Here is a 21,212-nt window from a genome sequence, read left to right on the forward strand (position 1 = left end):
GTCATCAATGCATCGAGGACGAAGCACATGAAGGGAAGGGGTACAGAAGACTAACCTCCCACTTTAATATCGAGTTGGACAACGATACCAGCAGAGAAATTCATCAGCGCATTATGGTAGCATACTTTGGTTTCCGGAGGACGCTCCAATCGAGTGGAATTCACAACCGCACCAAGTTGACCATCTACAAGACGCTTATCAGACCGGTAATCCTCTGGGCATGAAACAGCGGAACGAGGGGAAAGTGGTGCGTACCATCTTCGGTAAACTGCAGATGGAAAACGGAACGTGGAGAAGGCGAATGAACCACGAGCTGCAGGACCTGCTTGGGGAGCCATCTATCGTACACACCGCACAGTGGTTTAAAAGTCGATTTTGACGCGCTAAATTGATAACTATATCCACGTACGTTGGATATACAATTATGACGTCTTCAGCAAAAATGGTGGGTAAGACCTCCTGCATCTATTTTTTTACTCTCGCTTATTTACCGTCGGTCTAGTTCCGCCACTGTTGTGGCCAATCACCGACGCCCAGAAAGACGACTCCACACCCAGGACCGTAACTCACGACCCGTTTATTAACGGACCGGCGCCAACGGCTTTACTTCCTCATGCGATGGAAGGCGTGATCCCAGAGATTTTTCGCCTCAGAAAATCTCCCGGTGTCGGCTAGGATTGAATCTAGACCAGTTGGGTTGGTTGTGAGTGGATCACGCCACCTCACAACCATCGATACCTATGTCGGCGGTGGGATTCGAGCCCAGGCGTCGAGCGTGGTTGGCAGAGACGTTACCAACCACACTAGGCCCCCGCTCCCCTGCATCTTTTGGTGCTATGATATTTGTGATTAATCTCCCCAAAAGTGAGATGAAAAATTTATTTTTTTGCTCCATCGAGATACAGAGTTGGTGTCTTCGGTAAAGTTATAGGTATAACCAATACGACCAACTTTGCCGAAGACAAAAAATTCGTGTTTATTAAGTTGTGGTAATTGAATGAAAGTGATCGATCAAAAAATCGGTGTTTATTAAGTTGTGGTAATTGAATGAAAGTGATCGATCAAAAAATCGGTAAAAGCAGATAGGACCTTTTGAAATGTTTCTCTAGAAATATAGTACATTCCAGACAGTTGTGTATATTGATGCTACTAACAACTTTGTAGAACATAGCGAAGACCTAGAAAATAGAAAAAAATATGTTTCATTGAAAAATGTGTTTTGACATGTCTATTTTCAATAAAAAGTCTCTAAGTCAATTTGAGTAGCAGATACGAATTTTTTGTCTTCGGCAAAGTTGGTCGTATTGGTTATACCTAAAACTTTACCGAAGACACCAACTCTGTATCTCGATGGAGCAAAAAAATAAATTTTTCATCACACTTTTGGGGAGATTAATCACAAATCTCATAGCACCAAAAGATGCAGGAGGTCTTACCCACCATTTTTGCTGAAGACGTCATAATTGTATATCCAACGTACGTGGAGTTATCAATTTAGCGCGTCAAAATCGACTTTTAAACCACTGTGCACCGCCAAGATTAACAGAACGAACGACAGCCCGGTGAAGATGGATGGGAATATTATGGGCTGCAGATTGGAGAGTTTTTAGTGGGTCAAACCCCACACTACTTGAGGTTTGTCTCTCAGGTGTTTGGCAGCCAAATTTCCCTCTACCTGAAGTGATAAAAAAACACCACGGCTTAAAACTGTTTAATGAGTGAGCAAGGGAAGCCCGACCCGGTAAGTCGTACCAATTTCAAAATATTAATCCTAATTTCGATAGAACATAACAAAAAACAAAGTTTGATTATTAATAACAAATAGTTTGACTAAAGGTGTTGTTGTTAACAGAGAAAATATGTAACATATTAACCTTGCTTACTTCAACCCGTTAAAATTTATCTGAGTTAAACCAGTCAACTTCTCGCATACGCTGAACTGAATAAAAAATGAAACCACATCAACAAACTACCAGAACTGTCAAATGATATAATCATGGTACACAAAGCTTCCGCAGAAACTTTCCATCCGTTTTTATGAACGGAAAACATGCCTATAAATTAAATTTCTAAATTATTCGAGAAGTAAGCACAAAAATTACGATCTTGAAACACCGGTCATTTCAAGCCAGGAATAAAAGACTCACTGAAATGAGAGGCAATAAAAAACCCCAGAAAAAAAAAAACATGAAAACTTGTTTACAGTCAATGTATTCTTTTTTTGGCAAACATTCAGAAGTGGCACTTCTTGTTCCCTGCTTACCAAAATTTAGCAGCCACTAGATGGCACACTGCCCCAGCTGGGTAGCAGTGAAGAAAATCGATAATCGTTTAAAAGTGAAAGCACACCGTACCCATACCTATGCAAGCGTGTCACTAAATATATTGACATACCTTCACAGCACTAACTTTCGCATCCATCATGTACTTAAGATCTTTGGCCATTTCCTCCACAATTTTCTGTCCATTTTTGCTAACTACTTGGGCTTGCTTAAAACTCTGAAATAAGGGATGAGAAAAAATGACAATTTGTTTGGGGGTGGAAGATTCAATGCACGCGAATGACACAACCAAAATGGAAAAATCAATAAATGAATGTGTCATTCACGCATCAGAAGGTGACTTCCATTGTCAGATGATATACTCACATCTTCAACCTTCATTCTTCTAGTTATGAAATCGCCTAAGATTGCTAATTCTCCGCCGATTTTCGCCGCCCATCCTTGGATACTAAAAACGAACGTAAGTAGAGAAACTGGGTCAGTCGAACTCTCTAGTATTCAATGAAAAACGGGAAACCTACATGCTATACTTGATTGTTGCTGCTGGTTCATCTGCACTGCGCGTCACCGAAACAGCCAATATTAACAGAACAGAAAACGCGATAAAGCCTAAACGATTTCTTATGTACATGTTTCCCAACGACGGCTAAACTAGTTCCTAGCGGATTATCCTACGAACTAACTGATCCGGTTTGCATTCGTTCCAAAGTATTTTCCTGGCCCACATCCAGAAAAATTATCCTCTGGGAGTAGAACAATATCGACCACCACTCTACTAACAGTGTACTGCTGGGTTACTCCAAACAGAAAAGCTCTTTTCACTGCCGTCGACACTCCAAAACCGTTGCTTTTTGTCACTTTCAATTGCGGCGTGTGGTCGACTAGTGTTTCCTTGCTAATTTAACAATGGTCCTTCTTGTATTTCGCCATTTTGGGGCAGTTTTTCACAGCTCGTCTGCACTTGTAACAATGGCTTCCATGTTTTTTTCACTTTCCTGTCAGACCTGCCAGAATTTTCATCATCCACGGATAAAAGGGCTCCATTTTCGGTCAGTCCTGCGCAGACAGTCCACCAGCGGAGCATGTGCTGCTGCCGGAAGAGATGGTGAATGGTAAACAACAAGCAACATGTGGCGCGTTCTGTGCGGATAGGCAGCACGTGCTGCAGGAGCATGCCGCTTTGTTGATTGTTTACCGATGTCCGGGCATGCGCTCGAAAGCTCCGTTTATCCGTAAACAAGTGCCATTTTCGGCCTAGTTTATGTTGGTAAACACGCCTGTTGCGCTTGGTGGGATCGGGTTCCAAGGACGAGTATCCCTGTACGTGGAGGTGATTATTTCGAGGGGTATTACTTATGGTAATGCAATTTGATTCCACTCTTCTCCTTTCAATGGCGCAGTTAGTAATTAGTTAATCTAATGTAATAAGATCGACACCGACATCGGAACGAACAAATCCGATCCGGTCAAATCTGATCTGAATCCGTAATTTTCGGTTGGTCCGGTTCCGAAATCCGTCTAAAGCCTAGGAATAAATGTTGGCAGATTTTCGAAAGTGCTGTTTTTGTGAAAGAAACTGGCCTTAGACGGGAGTTTGAAATGTCGATCAAAGTTTCGATCATTACTCGAAAACATAAAAGATCATTTCGAGAATTTCCTTACAAAAATATCATAAATGTATGAAAAAGAAAGCTTTCTTTGCATTTCTTCCGTGTATTTTTTCTATTTACACTCAAGGACAAACGCATTTCTATTTACACTCACCGACAGAAGATTTACACTGCCCTAAAGCTCAAAACAGCTGTCATAGAAAGATTATAGCTTTTCAACCATTCCTGAGTAATTTAGTGCCTCTAGCCAGTGTAGAAATACGTCAACTTACGTCGCATAGTAATTGCTCGCCGGGCTCGTTTGTTTAATGCTATGTTTAAAACACATTTGAGGCTCTGATAAAATGTTGGTGGCTAGAGTCACCAAAATTCATAGGAATAGTTGAAAAGTTTCCATTTTTTTTCTGAGTCTTAGGGCCACACCTGTGTTGACCAGAGTTATTTCCAGAATATATTTTTATTCTGAGTTTATAGTTTATGTTGGGAAAAACCTGAACTAAACTTTTTCTTCGTACATAAATTCACAATCTCTACCTGTTGAAAAATTAAATTTTTCTGAAATACTCCTGTCTAAATATGAGTAATACTAAAAATGTTCAAATTTTATAATTCGATTGTGCTAGTTATTCACTACATCCATGGAAATAATATCGGATTTGACAGTTAACAAAACGAAAGACTATATAAACCAGTAGAACCATGCCTTTTTTTAGGTCGATCACTACCCTTGATGCGAAACACCGTATAATAAACTAAGTAGCCATGAAAATATCCTGTCTCTGAGCCAAGTACAATCGCAACAATATGCCAGTGGCAGTGCGGCTGATTGAGTTTATGACAATTGCGACGCTCTTTATTTTGGTTTCAACTGGAGCATTTTTGCTGTACTTCGCCGACAAAATTATCAACTTCTTGGCATTACTTTTAACGGTACGTATGAAACCTAGCTGAAATGTAAAAAATTACAGGCGTTTTCCTTAATGTTTCAGCCCATCACTGAGCTGTGTTTGCTTATAATGGCTATGTTGGAGTATTTCTTCTACTGGGGCACCGGGCATCTGATGAATATTTTGTCTAGTATAGGGACATGTGCTGTTACTGTGCCAAATAATGAATAAAATTTTTTGTATTTGAAAAACAATAAATTTATTGGATAACAAAACGATTATTGGGAGGTAGTAAACAACGCAAAACGGTCCGAAATTCGCGCTACCAAGGTACGAAAGATTTTCATTGTTACGGCCAATGTCGAAGAATAATTTTCATTGATGAAGGTCTGTAATGTATAAATAATGTATAGAACAAAAAAGTTTGTAAGGTAACGAATATCTCACCATGAATGCGAAGCATATTATCAATGGAAACGTGATTCTGATTAGGAATCCCACAATATAAGAGATTGCGTACCATATAGCCATTGCGCAGAAAATGAAGATCAGGCAGGACAAGACAGTATCAATGTTTTTGATGTTTTCTCGAAGTAACGCATTCATGTTTCGTTTCACAAAATACTGAAAAATTAGTGATGAAATATTAGTAGTGAGTAAACCACATCGAGGATGCATCAAATACCTTTGACCCTATCAAAAGATATACCATTTGAACTTCATAAACAAGCATACTGAAATAGCAAATTCTAGCAAAATGATTTTGAATATTTTGCGAATTATTTTCAATGAATTTAATTATATTTCTTAGTTCATATTTTTATCATTCAAAAAATAATTAATGCTTACAGCTTTTCCATCGAAATTAAATAGATACATTATTTTCATTATATGTCTTGAAAGAGTGTTGTCTAAGAAAACTATTGTCGAATCTGAGCTAATGTAAGCGATAATTGAAAATTTGAAAAGGGCACAAGTCGTTGAATCATATTGAAACACAAATCCTCGCTATGGGTTAGTCATACCAAACCGAGTAAAAAAATCGCGCAGAGCTGAAGAAAGTTCATTCTCGCCCGTCTAGAACTTCAGGTTACCTCCTAGACCCTGTGACTTCGGCAAAGTTTAAAGAAGTAGCAGCTTTACATTAAATTGATGGAAGAGATTTACTTTTTACGACGAAATATTTGCATCACTTTCGCTACGCGGTTTCGTAAAGTTATAAAATGAAAATGAATTTTAACTAAGACCCACCACCATTATGAACTTCGGAATGTTTTTCACTGATCTACTTACTACTATAGATTCTCCCTCCATTTTTTTTGTTTATTTCGATTAAACAGCACACCTTAAATTTGATCAAAATTTTTGCTAAACTTCCCTCAAACCGAAACTGACACTAGCACATCGGACACATTTCACTGCCCACTAGATCCCCTTACCTTTCGCGGACGAGCGTTCAGTTGTATAATAAAGCACGCAATCATGCGATCGCCTATCTTAGCGGTGTTTCGTACTTCCCAGAAAGTGCTTCCGGAGCCTGGCAAGAACCTAGCAACTTCATCATATATCTGCTGTTTTACCGTATAATTTCCTTTCAAAAATGGACAGCGGAGCTTGGGTTCGATTGATGAAATGTATTTGGCGTACATCGCATCTGATGCCGAAAGCATGCTGCACACGTCGGAAGAAGCCAAATTGTCCAGAAATGGTCGACAACTTGCCGATGCTTGAAACCCGTCACATTTCTTCACCGAAGCCGTTGGTTGCCAACCTTTTGGAAAATCTTCACGGACCATAATAACACCGTTCAATACATAGTGGCTGCTGTTATGTTGGGTTACCCAGAAGTCTGGTAAGTAGATTGGCAGATCCTTTTTTCCAACACATTGTCCCACCCGATGCACAACTATACGCTTATTAGGTTGTCCGGAATCTGGACCCTTAAGAATGTCAAACACTTTAGCGCCATACGCCAACGAAATTGCAGCGAATGTTCCTAGAAGCAAGATCACGGTTCGGTTCATGCTGATGCTTGATTGAAACTGCTTTCGCAGCTGACAGTGTGACAGTATACGAAAGGCTGAACCTACAATTTAGGCATGATCAATCAAAGCTAGCATAAATAATTGGCAAGATATCATCACCCACAATAATAAGCAGCAAACATCAACATGGTAGAGCATGCGCTAGTTAGATACTAGACAGTAATGAGCTTCCATATAATCACCATTCTGATGCTGGGTCAGCAGATTTTTCCAACAAATAGTCAACGTTTGTATGGCATTGATGCCAGCGTGGGGGAGGAACAACACCCGAACACTCTCATCCTGAAGCGAATCGGACAGTGTGCAGGACTTGAAAACTTACCGATTTACGTACCGGATTCCCGAATAGTACTTTTAAATTCAACCCATTATGTGGTCAGTGGTGTCGTTAGATTTCACAAATCCTATCCCGACAAGATGAAAGCCATGATTTGGATTGACCAATGCGCGAGTAGTGGGCATTGCCACCCCTTTACCAGAAAGGTTGAGGTTAGCGATGGTTGTAAATTTTTGACAACTTTCAATCCATCACTAGAAATAATAGTTAAATATGCGAAACCACCGTTCAAATGTCCCTTTCAAGCTGGACAGTATCGATTCAATGATGTCCTGTTGAATAGTACTATGTTTCGGTAAGTTGCAAAGAATTTTCTTAAGATAAAAAACATTAGAAATTTGATTCTTTTGATAACATTGTTTTTCTCTGCAGATATTTATCTCCTCATGTTTCCAATAATTGGAAAATAACGATCACAGTCAACCACAAAGAAAGGACAATATTCTGCTTGTGCGTCGAGTTGAGTATCTACAACTGGGAAGAAATGGTCGAGAAGAAATTGTATGGTTGAAATGAAACTGACGATTTCAATAATATAATCATAGAGAAGCTGGGAATTAACGGCATTTTTTGCTTCGTACAAACAGCAGGAAGATTAATCATGCTATAACTGATGAAAAAAATCAATCGTTTTTAGCTATAATAATATTAAATAGAAAAATGAAAATTGGGTAATGTACATATATAATATATCTAGAAAATATAATGTACGGAATTCTTTGGACTACAATAAAATAACGCATTAGATATTATAACCACGTCTATGTTAAGCCTGTAGTACACTCTTTGACCGAGCGTCAAATATTTGTCACTTTTTGACAGATAAAAATTTGGTCAAAGATAATCATTTGTCACTCTCCAATTTTAACATGGGGCACACACGGGCAAACAACAACCATGATGTCAAATAAATTTGACCATTATGTCAGAAGGTCAAATATTTGACCATTAGACAAAGAGTGTATTACAGGCTTTATAGAAGAAACTCTCTAGAAAGGAATAATAAAATTTGTATCCTGCATTCTTGGTAAATGGTTGGACACCTGTTACTAACCTCTGTCCAGCAACTCTTATCCCAATCCCAACCTCCACGCGGTGCCAATAGGGATACGAGTATCCTTAGTGGAAATCGGGTAATCAACCCTCGGTGAAAACTTTGCACGAATGCTGACTGGGAAGGGGGTCGTAAACGACTGTGTCCCCATGATAGGGGCAGCATACAACAGGGGCAGCAGACTGGCGGCTAAATCATGAAATGCTAAGGAAACATCCCCACCAGCAGAATGTAGGTGTCGCGACTCTGGGAAGGTAACACACCGAAACTTCTCCTAACCACGAGCAACGAAATTAGAAAAACGAAATGGAACAATCGGCAAAGACTCAGCCTAAGAACACGGAAACAGAAAACGGTAAACGATTGTAAACTGGGTACTTGGAACGTCCAATTTCTCAATGAACTGGCGCGAGCTGAGTTGCTTGCTCGCGAACTACATCGACAGGAAGTCGAAATCGCAGCGGTTCAGGAGGTTCGGTGGCCAAATTCCGGAGAAAGGGAGTAGACCCCATTGCACACACTTCTTTCAAGTACCACATTTACTACAGTGAGTCAAATTAGTACATTATGGTCATAAAAATTTTCAATAACTAAATAAATATAAGAGATAAAAATAAACTTTCTCCAATGAAATTGTTTGTTTTATTATAGTAAACAACATTGTAGAGCATAGAAAATTTTCAAAAAACTACAATAAAAAGTTAAATTGAAAAAATGATTTTAAGGGGTATTCTAAAGAAAACTTCAACCAATGAAAACGGACTGAGGCTGATAAACTTTGCGCGGTCAGAGGAATGGGCATATGTAGCTCCTATTTTCCACGTTTGAATATTCGGAAACACACCTGGAGGCATCCAAATTGATTCAGATCGATCACGTACTGGTCGGTACTTTACGGATGTTACTGATGTTAGCTCTTTCCAGGAACCAAACAATGACTCTGACCATTATGTCGTCGTTTGTAAGATCCGCGCACGGTTTTCAAACGTGTTGAAATCTCGCACAGAGAGGACGATGGGTTTCAATATACAGCGGTTGAAAGCTGATGGCATGGCAGAACATACCACAGAGCTGGATCAACGGATCGCAGAACAGCAGAAGGAACGAAAGTAAGACATAAATGGGCTGTGGAGTAGTACTCACGGTGTTATTGAAATGACTACGATAAAGACAGTGGGTACGATGCGTGGAAGACAGCGTTTAAGCGGGTTTGATGCTGAGTGCCAGAGAGCGACGGACGAGAAGAACCGGGCCAGGATCCGCATGCTCACTGCGGCTACGGGTTAAAACAGAGATAAATACACGAACTACAGAATAGAACAGTCGACAGTGTCAAAAGCAGGATGTGATGTGTAATGACAAGGACGGCAACTTGTTTGCGGATAGGAGCACTTTCAGTCGCTATTAAACAAGGTGCGAGATGAGCAAAACAGGGCGAGGATTATGAGCAACGAATAACCTGTAGAGCCACCGGCAGGTTTAAAAGATGATAAGGCGTCGTACACAAATTACGTAACGCCCAAAATCCAGATTTTAGACCCCCTCCCCCCTTTGTAACGATAAGTAATGTTCAATATGACTCTCCCCCCCCTAAAATTACGCAACGCTAAGCCCCCAAAAATTATCGATTTTGAGGGAAAATCACAGTTACGTAACTGTTTCAACTAGTTCCCCCCTCCCCCTTATGTAACAATAAGTAACGCAAACTCAGCCCCCCTCCCCCTTCATGCGTTACGTAATTTGTTTACGACGCCTTAGTGAGCTGAAAAACGGCAAAGCCGCTGGGATGTATGGTATCCCGGTCGAACTTCTAAAAGCGGGAAACGAGTGGCTGTACTATGCGAACCACCAGATCATACTGAGGATCTGGGTGAATGAACGAATGTCGAATACCTGATTAGAAGGCCTCATATGCTCAGTCTAAAAAAAGGACCGTCGATTGGGTTGTTGCAACTATCGAGGCATTCCATTGCACAACTCGGCATACAGTGCTCTCCCGTGTTCTGTTCCTCAGACTGAGACTGTTAACGGAATCCTTTGTCGGTGAATACCAGGCTAAATTACAACACTGCGACACATCCTCAATAAGTTCCGGGAATATAACTTGCAGATTCTCCATCTGTTTGTAGATTTTAAGGCGCCGTACGACTTATTGAAAAGAAATGAGCTGTGGTATATAAAAAAAACTTATTTTCAAAGAGTACATTAAGAGTATACAAGCCAAGTGCATCAAATATACGAGATGTTTATATCCTCTCATTAATAGAAATTCCAAACTTTGTTTGAAGAATAAACTTTTGATTTACAAACAAATTTTTAGACAGCAATGCTTCATGCTGTACCTATCTGGTCAAGTTGTTGTTTAACAAGGAAGAAAACGCTTCAAAGGATTCAGAATAAAATTCTGAAAATGATTTTGAAACGTCCTCCTTGGTTTGGTACACTCGGATTACATAGACTTACTGGTGTTGAAACATTAGAAGCTATGTCAAATAAAATTATTAACAGTTTTCGACAAAAATCGTTACAATCCTCAATTGCTACGATAAGCTCTCTTTTTAGCCAATTAGGGGAACAAGGGGCAAGATGGCCATAAGGGGCAGAATGGGCATATGTTGTTTCTAGGTTTCTGGCAGTAATTTTGCAACTGTTATTAATTTGAATCATTAACATTAATCTAAAGATGTAATTTTATTCAAAATAACTGGAGAAAACAAATTCGCTTTTACACAATAAACAATTGTATCATTCATGCACCTCTCGCGTATAAAATTAAAGCTAACAAGCGTGAAAAATAAGGGTTTTTGCATACGTATATGTCGTTTTGGGCTCAAAAGTTTATTTTCGGTAATCGTTATTGATATTCAAACAGTTTCAATAAATAATGCAGTGTTTTCAAATGAAACATCATCTAAAAACAGCTCTTTCTCATAAGTGTTTCTCATGGGGTAGAATGGGCACTGCTGGTAGGGGCAGAATTGCCATACCTATGCACGAAAACATAACCTACAAATTAGAAAGTGCGGTCAAAAAAGTAAACATCGTGCTAGCAGCAGTTAATAGTAAAATGGTTCGGAATTACAAACGGTTGTCGGGGCGCAAAAAATGGTCACAGTCATCATTGGCCACTGCTATAGACGCGGTTATTTCACATCGAATGTCAGTGAACCGAGCAGCAATTGCACACGGCATTCCACGTTCAACGTTGAGCCGACTTTTAAGGCTGCGTCGAACAGATTCGTCGCAGCATGTTTCGAGCATGGAGAAGCGATTCTACGGGGTAACTCTTCGGAACCTACAAAGTTTGGCGTATCAGCTGGCAGAGCAAAACCAGATTCCTCATCCGTTTAACAAATCGACAAAACTAGCTGGGCTGGACTGGCTTCACGGATTCAGGAAGCGGCATCCTGAACTTTCCTTAAGAACACCGGAAGCAACTTCTGCAGCACGAGCTCAAGGTTTCAATCAAGGATCATTTTTTTAATGTTCTGGAAGAGGCGCTTTCCTCTGGCAAATTTCCGGCAAGCCGGATTTACAACGTCGATGAGACTTCAGTGGTATCTGTTAGTATTTTTAAAAAATAAATAAAATAGATAAAAAGTTTGACCCGCTTTTACGAAAAAATACAGGTTCAAACAAAAAGATCCAAGATTTTGGCATTGAAGGGGCAACGGCAAGTTGGATGCATCACATCGGCCGAACGAGGAGTGTTGACAACGGCATGCGTTTGTATGTCGGCAGCCGGAAGTTCCCTGCCACCGATGTTGATTTTCCCGCGCGTTCGGTTGACTGACCGGTTAAGAAAAGGTGCTCCTCCGGACACTTTATTCAATTGCAATACTTCCGGCTGGATGACAACTGATAATTTCAAAAATTGGTTTGACCATTTTTTAAGGCACACTAGGCCTAGCTTCGAGAATCCCGTATTGTTGTTGTTGGATGGTCATGTGTCACATACAAAAAACTTGGCTTTTCTTGAAAATGCTAGCAAAAATTACGTCAGTGTCATAAGTTTCCCGCCACACTGCAGTCACAAGTTGCAGCCGCTGGATATTAGCTTCATGGGACCGTTAAAAACCTTTTTTTCTAAAAACATTGAGGAATTCCTCAAATCAAATCCTGGAAAAGTGGTGACCATCAATGAAGTAAGTCACTTGTTCGGAAAGGCTTTCATTCGTTCAGCCAGTTCTTCAAATGCTATCAATGGGTTTAGAAAATCCGGCACTGTGCCGTTCAACCAGTTTATTTTCCAAGAGGATGATTTTGCTCCGGCAGACGTGACCGATATTTTCAATTACGGACCTTATGCTTCGGATGGCGATGAACCAGATTTTTTTGGATTTGACGATCAAGGACGGGAGAGCTTATTGCGAGATACCGAAAACGTCGTAGCTGAGGCCTCAAAACCCGCTAACGTGATAAGCGAAAGTATCAACAATGATGGATATCCAATGACGGATGGAAGTGCATTTAAAATTATAACCACGTCTATCCAACCACTACCCAAAGTTAAAAACCGAAAAGTCGGTAAAAATTTTACCCGTCAAAAAGCTACAAAGTTAACAGCGAATTCGTATATTGCGGCTTTGAAAGTATCACAAGCTAAAAGAGACATTTCGCAGGTGAAGCGGATGAATAAACGATTGACCAGAACAAATACCGAAAACCCATCAAAAAGCAAGCATCAAAATAAAATCGGAGACGAAGTGAAGGATTCACTATGCGATGATTGCGGTTGTTGCTTCAGTTTCTCTCATGATGGCGAAGGATGGAACATGTGTTCCAACTGTAACGTGTGGTTCCATTTATGCGAAAAAGATGTGTGCCCAGGATGTATGCAATGATGTAACCTTTGTTGAAAATCATTAAAATAAAGTTAAATTTTGTCATGTTTTATTATTTCTTCAACCGCACGGTAGTGTTCTATGGACCACAACCTTATTTTTATATGCGGGCTAATTCATAGATAATTTTCAAATTGAAAAAGGTTAAAAAAGTAAGCTGTTTTGGAGTATAAATAGTGAAACAGGAAAGGGAAACTTTGTTTCGGTACCTACGATTGTATGATACATTAATACATTGTTGAATGTTTGCTTGAAATCGAAAAATATGAACATGCCCATTATGCCCCATAGGTATGCCCAATTTATCCCGTACCGCGACCAGCATCATATTTTTTAGTGGCTCAGGAAATTATTTATAAATATTCAAATAACCTTTTTCTTCAATTTCCAATGTAGCAACTCTTGAGTATTATTCTTACTCTATGTAGTAAAGATGTATTCAGTAGCTTTTTGCTCACTTTGCCCTAACAATTTGATAAGAAGCTTAAGGTGCTCATCTTGCCCCTTGTCCCCCTAGTTGGCAGTTGCAATTATTAACAAGTAGCAAGTAGGTTTAAATCCCTACGAATGATAAGTTTTAATTGCGATAGCAAACAAATCCTAATAATTGAAATTACAAATTTCTAACAGTTTTGAGAAGTTACCATTTGTGATTGGACACACATACTCATTATTTACTAATATTTATCATAAATAAGCTACTAACAAATCCCCTTTATTTAAAAAAAAGAGCTGTGGTATGTTATGCTGGAACACGGTTTCCCGACAAAACTGATTAAGCTGGAGGGATCGAAACCACGCGTGCGGATAACTGGCGCGATATCAGTCGCGTTCGTAACGTTAGCAGGGGGATGCGAGCTCCAGCTTACTATTCTACATCGCCATCGCCCTTGAAGGTGCAGTACGAAAAGCAAACGTGCAAGGAAACGGTCGATCATTACGAAATCTCACATGATTCTTGGTTTTGTGGACGACATTGATATCATCAGTATCGACGTAGAACTTCCTTTTTTATATTTTTGATTTTAGAAGAGATTTTGTAACGATCAACTAACTAACCTATATTTTTGTAATAAATTTCAGTTTATATTTTTTGTTCAAACAGTCTTCCCTCTGAAATTCATTCTTCTAATTCGTTTCTTTTTCGAAGACATGTTTACAATCATCTACCAAAGCCATACTAAGTATTAAATTTGCTTGTTTCATACCTTGTAATCCATTTAGCCAGTCTAGTTAAAAAAAAGTTATCAACTTTGAGCACAACTATTTCAGAAAACATATTGGAAGTAAGTAAAACTATACCAACCTAGCATTTATTAATTTAAAATTTCTCTTACAAAGAAAAAACTCAGAAATTTTGCACACACTGCAGCAGTAAATCACGTAGTTTAAGCCTTAAACTCTGCTTCCCGCCACACACGATACTGGTACTCTTTTCGCTCACCTTCACCATGGTGTCTTCGCTAGGCAGATGCAGCGTAATTTCATCGACTCCACCCTGCTCCACCTTGATATCCGTTATGCCATCCTGGGCTAGCTTTTTGAGAAACAAATTCACATCCAGCGTGCCCCATTCGTACTTAACGTTACGATAGCGAAGCTTAGTTGGAGGCTGCAAATGTGAAAGTTTAGCGGCTTTTTGTTCTTCCAGGGCTTCCTCTGGACTGGGTTCCAGTGGGTGGAGATCATGAATGTTATCTTTCACGCGTAAAACACCGGTCACGGTAGAGATGGTAACTCCCGGTTGTACTTCGTGGGGAACTAACGAGCGGGCGATTTGAGGATCCAGGTAGATACGGGAACGTTTTCGTTTCAGAGGTAGCTTTATCACTTCACCGCGTTTGAATTTGATAATCATCTTATCCGGCACCTGGTCGATTACTAGATCCAGCTTGTGAGGAGCAATCACTGGCGGTTGTGTATAGTTGTCCGGAATAACCAGTACTCCAGGTTTCAATTCCTTGATCAGCTTATTTGCTTGTTGGAAATTGAGGGAAGTTTCGATTGGACAATACACTGTTTTGATAGCCAACGGCTGATAAGGTGCTAGAGCTTGCAGGTAAGGGAAGTCAGGTTCGGTAAAGATAATCGTATGTTGAGGGTTAGATCCCCATAGCTCGACAAAATGAACAGCGTCTCCGAAGCGTAAACTTGGGTGACCGCAAAAAACAACGCATGGTTGGCGAAATTCCGTACTGAAGCCCTCTGAGTAAATGTGTTTGAAGTGCTTAAGTTTGGCATTCTTTACCAGACTAGCATGTGGAAACGGTTCATCTGGAATATACACTTTGTTCTGCTTGGACGTAGAAAGCCATTCTGCCAGAATATTCGAGTAAGCTAAGGAACTGTCCGCTACTGGAGAGATGAAGAACATCGGTATCTGTGAGAATCCTTGATTATCTAAACTAGAAGATAAGCATTCAAACAGATCATAAACGACCCCAGAAGGATAGCAAGGAATCAGAACTGAGCCACCATTTCTCAATGTCATTACTACGTTCATGCATAACTCTCCTAGCATACCATCCGGATTTACATGAGGAGCTTGTGTCAATCCAGTCATAATTACAACATCTGAATATTTGAGCGCTGCCTGATTAATCGGTCTCGGATGTGTAGTTAGCGTAGAAGAGCCACTAATGTATGATATTTTCTCCTGACCAGAAGCTATTATCCAATTGCTCGATCCCAAGCAAAAGCCGGAACTAACAGGTGTTACCTGTAGTGCACCGAATATGTCCAGCTTCTGGTCATATCCCGTCATTTGTACCCTTGCTAAGCTTTTATTGACGGCATCCATACTGAATAAGTGTCTCCAATTTTTTGGCTTCAGCACATCGTTCAAAGGCGGTGGCAAAAGATGCTGGATGTCTTTCCATGTGCTAGCGATTGTTTCTTTCGGGGATGCCTCTATGTATTCGACCAGTTCTTCGAGAAAGAATCTACAGTTTGATGTAATTACTGATTATGTAGAATGCAATGTGGAAAACTTACCTTCCGATTTGCAGTGTTGGCTCCGTCGCGTAAACAGTTCCCGTAAATCCAGTTTCTTCGGTTATGAAAGGTAGCGCCATCATGTTGGTGTAGTTTGAAATAAGAATTATATCGATTTCTGAAAAGTTCACTATTTTATCCAGTGGAGGAATAAACTCCGGAGCTGAGTTAACGAAAGCGCAACCACAACATTCTTTGATTTCCTTAAATCCAAAGACAGGAATTAATAATAATGCCAGTTGAGAGAATAGAGTTTTTACCCCATCTTCCAGCTGAATGTCAGGATCGCGACAGTTCCAGTTTGGCATTGTTTGGAACTTGGCACTTTGCACTAAGGGTAACGGAAGAAAATTAAGAACTGAACTGACCGAGAGACCACAATCAAGCATGATCAACAAATCCTTGAAGCTCAGCACATAACACGGCTTTGCTGGATCCCCACTTAATGCGTACTGAAAATAATGACGTGTAGACACATTTTGAGCTAAAGGATGAGTTGTAATACTTACAAGTTTCATCTTTATTATTTCCTCTTGAAACAGTCCGTAAATTTGATATTATTGAGGTGATTCAGCTGAAAAAAACAGATTCAAGACACCGGTTTGTTTACAATGCTACGCGCGGTGTATCAACAAAAATTGACATTTCGTCCAGCGCGAGAAAAATATATTTGCAGCGGTACAGCGGTAAGGGAGATCGGAGTTAGATTGTCATAAAAAGGTTTGAACTGCTTGCAATACCATTGTGTTTATTTGATTTAAGTGCCGTGAAATCATTCAACAGAAAAATGTTTGTGCTGAATTTGTGTTTAGAAGAAAGGCATAATTAGTGGTAGGTTGTAATTTATTAATTTATTCTTCGGTCAAGGTTTGAAGTGCGGTAAAGTATGAAGCAGCCGTTCGCACAATCTGAAAATGAAAACATTGTCATATGGTTGGTAAATGCATTCCTAACTTACAAATAAAGGAACAAAAGCAGAACGAACATTCTAAGAAACATTAGAAAAAATGTGTAAAATGAAAAAAAATAGCAGAGGCGAGAAATCTATTGTTTATCTTTGTGAAAGTTCTCAGATAAAGACGAAAAGGTCCCTGATATCCAAAATGTATATTTTACACAAGTTGATAACTCTTGCTTTCTACACGTGACGTCATGGAATTGTTTTAAATAGAAATAGGTTTTAAATATAATTATTTCAGGTGATAATTTTCAAGTTCTTACACAAATAGGGTTACGCATGAAGGGGAGGAAGGGGCGTTGAGTTGGCGTTACTGATTGTTACATATGGGGGAGGAGAGGTAGCTGTTACTGTTTCATTTGTGATATATTTTCAAAACTGAACATTTTGGGAGGGGGGTGGCGCAGGTATCTTAGCGTTACGTTATTTTAGAGGATGGAGTCATATTGAACGTAACTTATCATTACATTACGGGGAGGCGGTCGCAAACTTGAACTATGATGGTGACGTAATTCCAGTACCATACTATAAGAGATTTTCCGTTTTTGAACTGTTTTATCTCCAAGGATTAACTAATTAATTTGTCTTATCAAACTTCCACTCACCGTAAGATACGTTTCCAGTGACATCACAAACAAATTGTACGCACTGATGTCGACCGTTTTCTGGACTTCGATCAGAAGGATTTGCATCGTCGTTTGAAATTGCTTCGATCGTTTGTACCAGTCACAGTTGTAAACAGAGTCTGGTAATTGCAAGCTCTAGTTGCGACCGTGGCATTGACGGATTGGGTCGCCCGGGGTAGTAGATAGGAAATGCATTAATAATTTATATTTTCTTGCAGTGTTCCAATTTTCTGACTTTGCACCAGATTCACTCAACACTTACCTCATTCTGGACTCTTTGTCCGTACCAGCAGAACTGGAACAATTGATAGAAGGCAGCAATCAAGTAGAGAATCATCACGAGAGTTTGCGAATCACGATCGTTCTGCGCGAGAAGAGGAGAAGAAGCATTGTTTTGAATGCACAAATAATTCCGAGGTTGGAATACTTGCCGCATTCGCGCTGGTATGAAATGCAATTACGCAGATTATCGATGCGCTGGTGAATACTTGAACAACCAAAACCGGGGAGAAAATTTCGTTGATAGAATCCATAAACCTTTGAAAATGAAAAATACAATATAATCAAAATGCTAAACACTTTAAATAGCTAAACATACCTCATTGCTCTGGCATGATGCTTAATGCATTCGCGAAGAAAGAAGCGACTTTCCTTGTCATTGAAGCTTACATTCGTTGTCTCCTTTAAAATCAAGTTAAGTGAACTAAGCATTGTAACGACATGCATTGTCAGCAGAACATAAAGTCCATCAAAGGCTATAACACCGGCCCAGGTCGTGAAACCGGAAAGTGATTCTGAACAGAAGAGCAGTTCATGCAGAGGAAAATGATATTTTGCTTCCTCCATATACCGATAAAAGGTTTTATACACTAGCAGGAAGCAAAACAAATGTTATGGTGGTAATAAGTAATTAACTAGCTTGTACTACCGAATCTTTTAGGAACATCATCGCCTTGGAAAAGATTAACCAAATTGATTATTGCTGGCACAATCGAGTATGAGCTTGCCACGATGCCCACCGAGAAAGCATAGAGTCGCAAGTTTAAATTAACCTCTCGCCACTTATCTTGCATTATTTGCTCTATTTTCTCGAAGAGTTTTTGATTTTTTCCTGTAGTAGAATATAGGTACGGTGATCAATTGTAAATAAGCTCAAATAATTATTTATGAAAGGGTGGAAAAATCGCACAAATAGAATAGGTTTTAATACCGTACAGGTTTTGCTGCTGAAGATTCTCATGATTTCAGAAAATTGGGTAGAAACATTTGTGAGTTATTCTTATATACCTATAAACCTATAAAATTTAAAAAATCTAAAAACCAAAAAACTTGAAAACCACGTACACTGGGGTCTTTTTTACGCGGGTTATTTTTATGCGGTTTCTTATACGCGGCTTTTTTACACGATTTTTTACAATAACGCGGATTATTTTTACGTGATTTTTTTAAATAACGCGGATAATTTTTTCGCGATTTGGAAGATTATTTTTACGCGGTATCAAATGAATTTAGTATAAATAAATCTAATAAAGTAAAAAATCAATCATGAACATAAGATTTTCTGTTTTATCAACCTAAGAAATGCATATTTTTAATATATTTGCTGTTCTTATCAAATAATAGGCAATTTCAGTTGGTTCGGGAAAAAGGAACAAAAATACATTAATAATTGTAAAACGATAAGAGTCAGGGTCGTTGCGATTAACTTTCGATTGAGAAACGAAAGCTTTAGAATATGGCAAAATCGGTTTAAAAAAGTTATTGTCTTGTTCTTCAATAAATTTTCATTTCAGAAGCACTATAAACTGATTTTGTGTGTTTTGTTACCATTTTTATATCATTTTTCAAGTTTTTATTTACTCACGTGCTATGATTTTTAGTTGGATCTTTTTATTGAATGCAGTTTTTTACGCGATTTTTTCGAATTACGCGGTTTTTTATACGCGGATTTATTCAACGTGGTACAACCAACCGCGTAAAAAAAGACCCCAGTGTATTGTAAAAATAAAAAAAAAAATATTGAGATAACTAAAATTGTATTCTTCTTGATCGCTGAAGATTCAAAATCAAGGAAAATGATGTTGAAACGTGTTAAATAAATTTTGAATCTCGCAATTCGAAACAAAATCGATCTTTTCCGTTGCTATTTTTATTCTTTTTTCAGCCGAATTGATTAGAATATTATAGATTGAATCAATTGAATTGATTCATCTAAATATTAAATCGGCCTGCAGTCCTAAATCAAAAATCATGTATGATTTAAAAAATAAAATTTGTTCGAAAAATTATAAAGTGCGCTAAAATACAGAACAAGTTGTATGAATGATACACACACACAATCAATCAAAATTACACCTACCTTTTTTTAAAAAAGTAATTTCTTTTATAAACTCATGATTCTTCATCAGCATCAACATGCGGTAGATTTCATTCGAATAGCTGTGCAATCGCATTATTTTAATCCCAGTTGTACTAATGCTACAGAACGAACAAAGGCCCTTGAAATAAATTTATCAAACGTTACTTGAAGCATATTTTAACTGACGCACCTGTCCAAACTCGCTTACCTCGGTGACAGTTTTCAACTCTCCCAGATTGTGGCAGAAAAACTCCACCTGCAGATAAGTATTATACCAGTGCATCACGATCATAAAGTAGTACAATCGTTTCCACCAGTGTTTTTTCGCCCCGACAAAATTTTCCGGCCAAATGCCCAATGAGGTCGAACACACCCTCAGCCAGTAGATACTCTTGTCATTGTTCCGCGAAGCGTTCGGTTTTGGCTGGTAGTATTCCACTTCCATATTGACGATAGTGGCAAATTTGAGATAGTTCTGCTAATATATATCCGTCTTTGTTAGTAATGTCACTATAATATAAGTATTGTAACCCTACCAACCCAAGAAAACTATCCTTGAAAAGCGAGAGGAAATGTTTTTCAACTTACGCTCAACAAAAATGTTATAAAAACAAGTCATGCAAAAGCCTTCGTTCGAAGAACACATTGGTTTCACACTTTGCTGATCATTATCCATCATTAGTAACTAACAAGACATGCTAACTAATCTTTGATCCTTCTTTGAAGTTGGTTTATTTGTAGTACAGCAGAGGATGAGCAGCTGGTTCAAGCCCATATGAATTAGTTATCGGGAAACCATCATTAGTGGTTACCGGAAGGATTGGGTGATTTCCACGTGGATGGTTACGTATGCTGTATGAATCATGCATATTTTTGGCATAGTCATTCGAGTGACTGCTACCGTGTTTCTCAAAACCCACGTGTAATTAATTTAGCATACTCTTATTAATAGGTGTGAAAAGATGAATAGGTTTGAAAACTGTTTTTGTAATAATTGTAATAACAGTGAAGGGTATTTAGGAAATGTCCTAACATATTTATTTTTTCGTTTTTCTAATCATAGATATCTTTCAGTTTTTTTTTTTTTTTGTTTATCTCCCAGCTGGTCTTGAGGTACGATGATGACCTAACAAGCCAGTCATCGTAGGTTCGAGTCTCGTCTCGAGAAAGACTGTTTATGTCAGTAGGATCGTAGCGCTAATCGCGCCTCGCAATT

At 38.9% G+C, this 21,212-nt stretch overlaps 4 protein-coding genes and 1 long non-coding RNA gene across 10 annotated transcripts in view; 1 reads left to right on the top strand and 4 right to left on the bottom strand.

Annotated features, from left to right (window-relative positions):
* The window catches only part of LOC129723184 (voltage-dependent calcium channel subunit alpha-2/delta-3), a 32,928-nt gene extending 29,632 nt beyond the window's left edge, over positions 1–3,296 (bottom strand). For all 6 annotated transcript variants that reach the window (XM_055677229.1, XM_055677226.1, XM_055677227.1 and 3 more), the window contains exons 1-3: positions 2,804–3,296; positions 2,649–2,730; positions 2,395–2,499 (exon numbers count right to left, since the gene is read on the bottom strand). In XM_055677229.1, the coding sequence (XP_055533204.1) occupies positions 2,395–2,499; positions 2,649–2,730; positions 2,804–2,913 (297 nt within the window). In that variant the 5' untranslated portion in view covers positions 2,914–3,296. The remainder of the gene's footprint in view (positions 1–2,394; positions 2,500–2,648; positions 2,731–2,803) is intronic.
* Positions 3,297–4,616: 1,320 nt separating this feature from the next.
* Positions 4,617–5,037, top strand: LOC129723187 (uncharacterized). The gene is made up of 2 exons (XR_008727730.1): positions 4,617–4,822; positions 4,882–5,037. It is a non-coding gene; the product is annotated as an uncharacterized LOC129723187 (long non-coding RNA).
* Positions 5,038–5,041: 4 nt separating this feature from the next.
* Positions 5,042–9,297, bottom strand: LOC129723188 (uncharacterized). Its single transcript, XM_055677233.1, has 3 exons — positions 6,073–9,297; positions 5,227–5,403; positions 5,042–5,168 (listed from the first exon to the last, which is right to left on the bottom strand). Exon 1 carries the CDS (start codon positions 6,801–6,803, stop codon positions 6,195–6,197), a length of 609 nt encoding a protein of 202 aa, XP_055533208.1. The 5' UTR covers positions 6,804–9,297; the 3' UTR covers positions 5,042–5,168; positions 5,227–5,403; positions 6,073–6,194.
* A 3,871-nt stretch (positions 9,298–13,168) lies between these two features.
* LOC129723189 (integrator complex subunit 9) lies at positions 13,169–16,692 on the bottom strand. Its single transcript, XM_055677234.1, has 4 exons — positions 16,563–16,692; positions 16,314–16,505; positions 16,054–16,256; positions 13,169–16,001 (listed from the first exon to the last, which is right to left on the bottom strand). Exons 1-4 carry the CDS (start codon positions 16,569–16,571, stop codon positions 14,408–14,410), a joined length of 1,998 nt encoding a protein of 665 aa, XP_055533209.1. The 5' UTR covers positions 16,572–16,692; the 3' UTR covers positions 13,169–14,407.
* Positions 16,693–16,789: 97 nt separating this feature from the next.
* LOC129723190 (odorant receptor 63a-like) lies at positions 16,790–20,480 on the bottom strand. Its single transcript, XM_055677235.1, has 8 exons — positions 20,205–20,480; positions 19,997–20,135; positions 18,566–18,748; positions 18,236–18,506; positions 18,069–18,174; positions 17,900–18,001; positions 17,617–17,772; positions 16,790–16,961 (listed from the first exon to the last, which is right to left on the bottom strand). Exons 1-8 carry the CDS (start codon positions 20,439–20,441, stop codon positions 16,905–16,907), a joined length of 1,251 nt encoding a protein of 416 aa, XP_055533210.1. The 5' UTR covers positions 20,442–20,480; the 3' UTR covers positions 16,790–16,904.
* Positions 20,481–21,212: the final 732 nt, after the last annotated feature.

Source organism: Wyeomyia smithii, chromosome 2 (assembly GCF_029784165.1).
Source record: "Wyeomyia smithii strain HCP4-BCI-WySm-NY-G18 chromosome 2, ASM2978416v1, whole genome shotgun sequence".
Taxonomy (NCBI): Eukaryota; Metazoa; Arthropoda; class Insecta; order Diptera; family Culicidae; genus Wyeomyia; species Wyeomyia smithii.

Coding starts and splice junctions, on each gene's coding strand:
- LOC129723188 (XM_055677233.1), bottom strand. CDS start 6,803: ATGAACCGAACCGTGATCTTGCTTCTAGGAACATTCGCTGCAATTTCG.
- LOC129723189 (XM_055677234.1), bottom strand. Junction 16,257..16,313: donor ACATTCAGCTGGAAGATGGG/GTAAAAACTCTA, acceptor TTTGGATTTAAG/GAAATCAAAGAATGTTGTGG. Junction 16,002..16,053: donor CCAACACTGCAAATCGGAAG/GTAAGTTTTCCA, acceptor ATCAAACTGTAG/ATTCTTTCTCGAAGAACTGG.
- LOC129723190 (XM_055677235.1), bottom strand. CDS start 20,441: ATGGAAGTGGAATACTACCAGCCAAAACCGAACGCTTCGCGGAACAAT. Junction 20,136..20,204: donor AGTTGAAAACTGTCACCGAG/GTAAGCGAGTTT, acceptor ATTTATTTCAAG/GGCCTTTGTTCGTTCTGTAG. Junction 18,002..18,068: donor TTCATACCAGCGCGAATGCG/GCAAGTATTCCA, acceptor CTTCTCGCGCAG/AACGATCGTGATTCGCAAAC.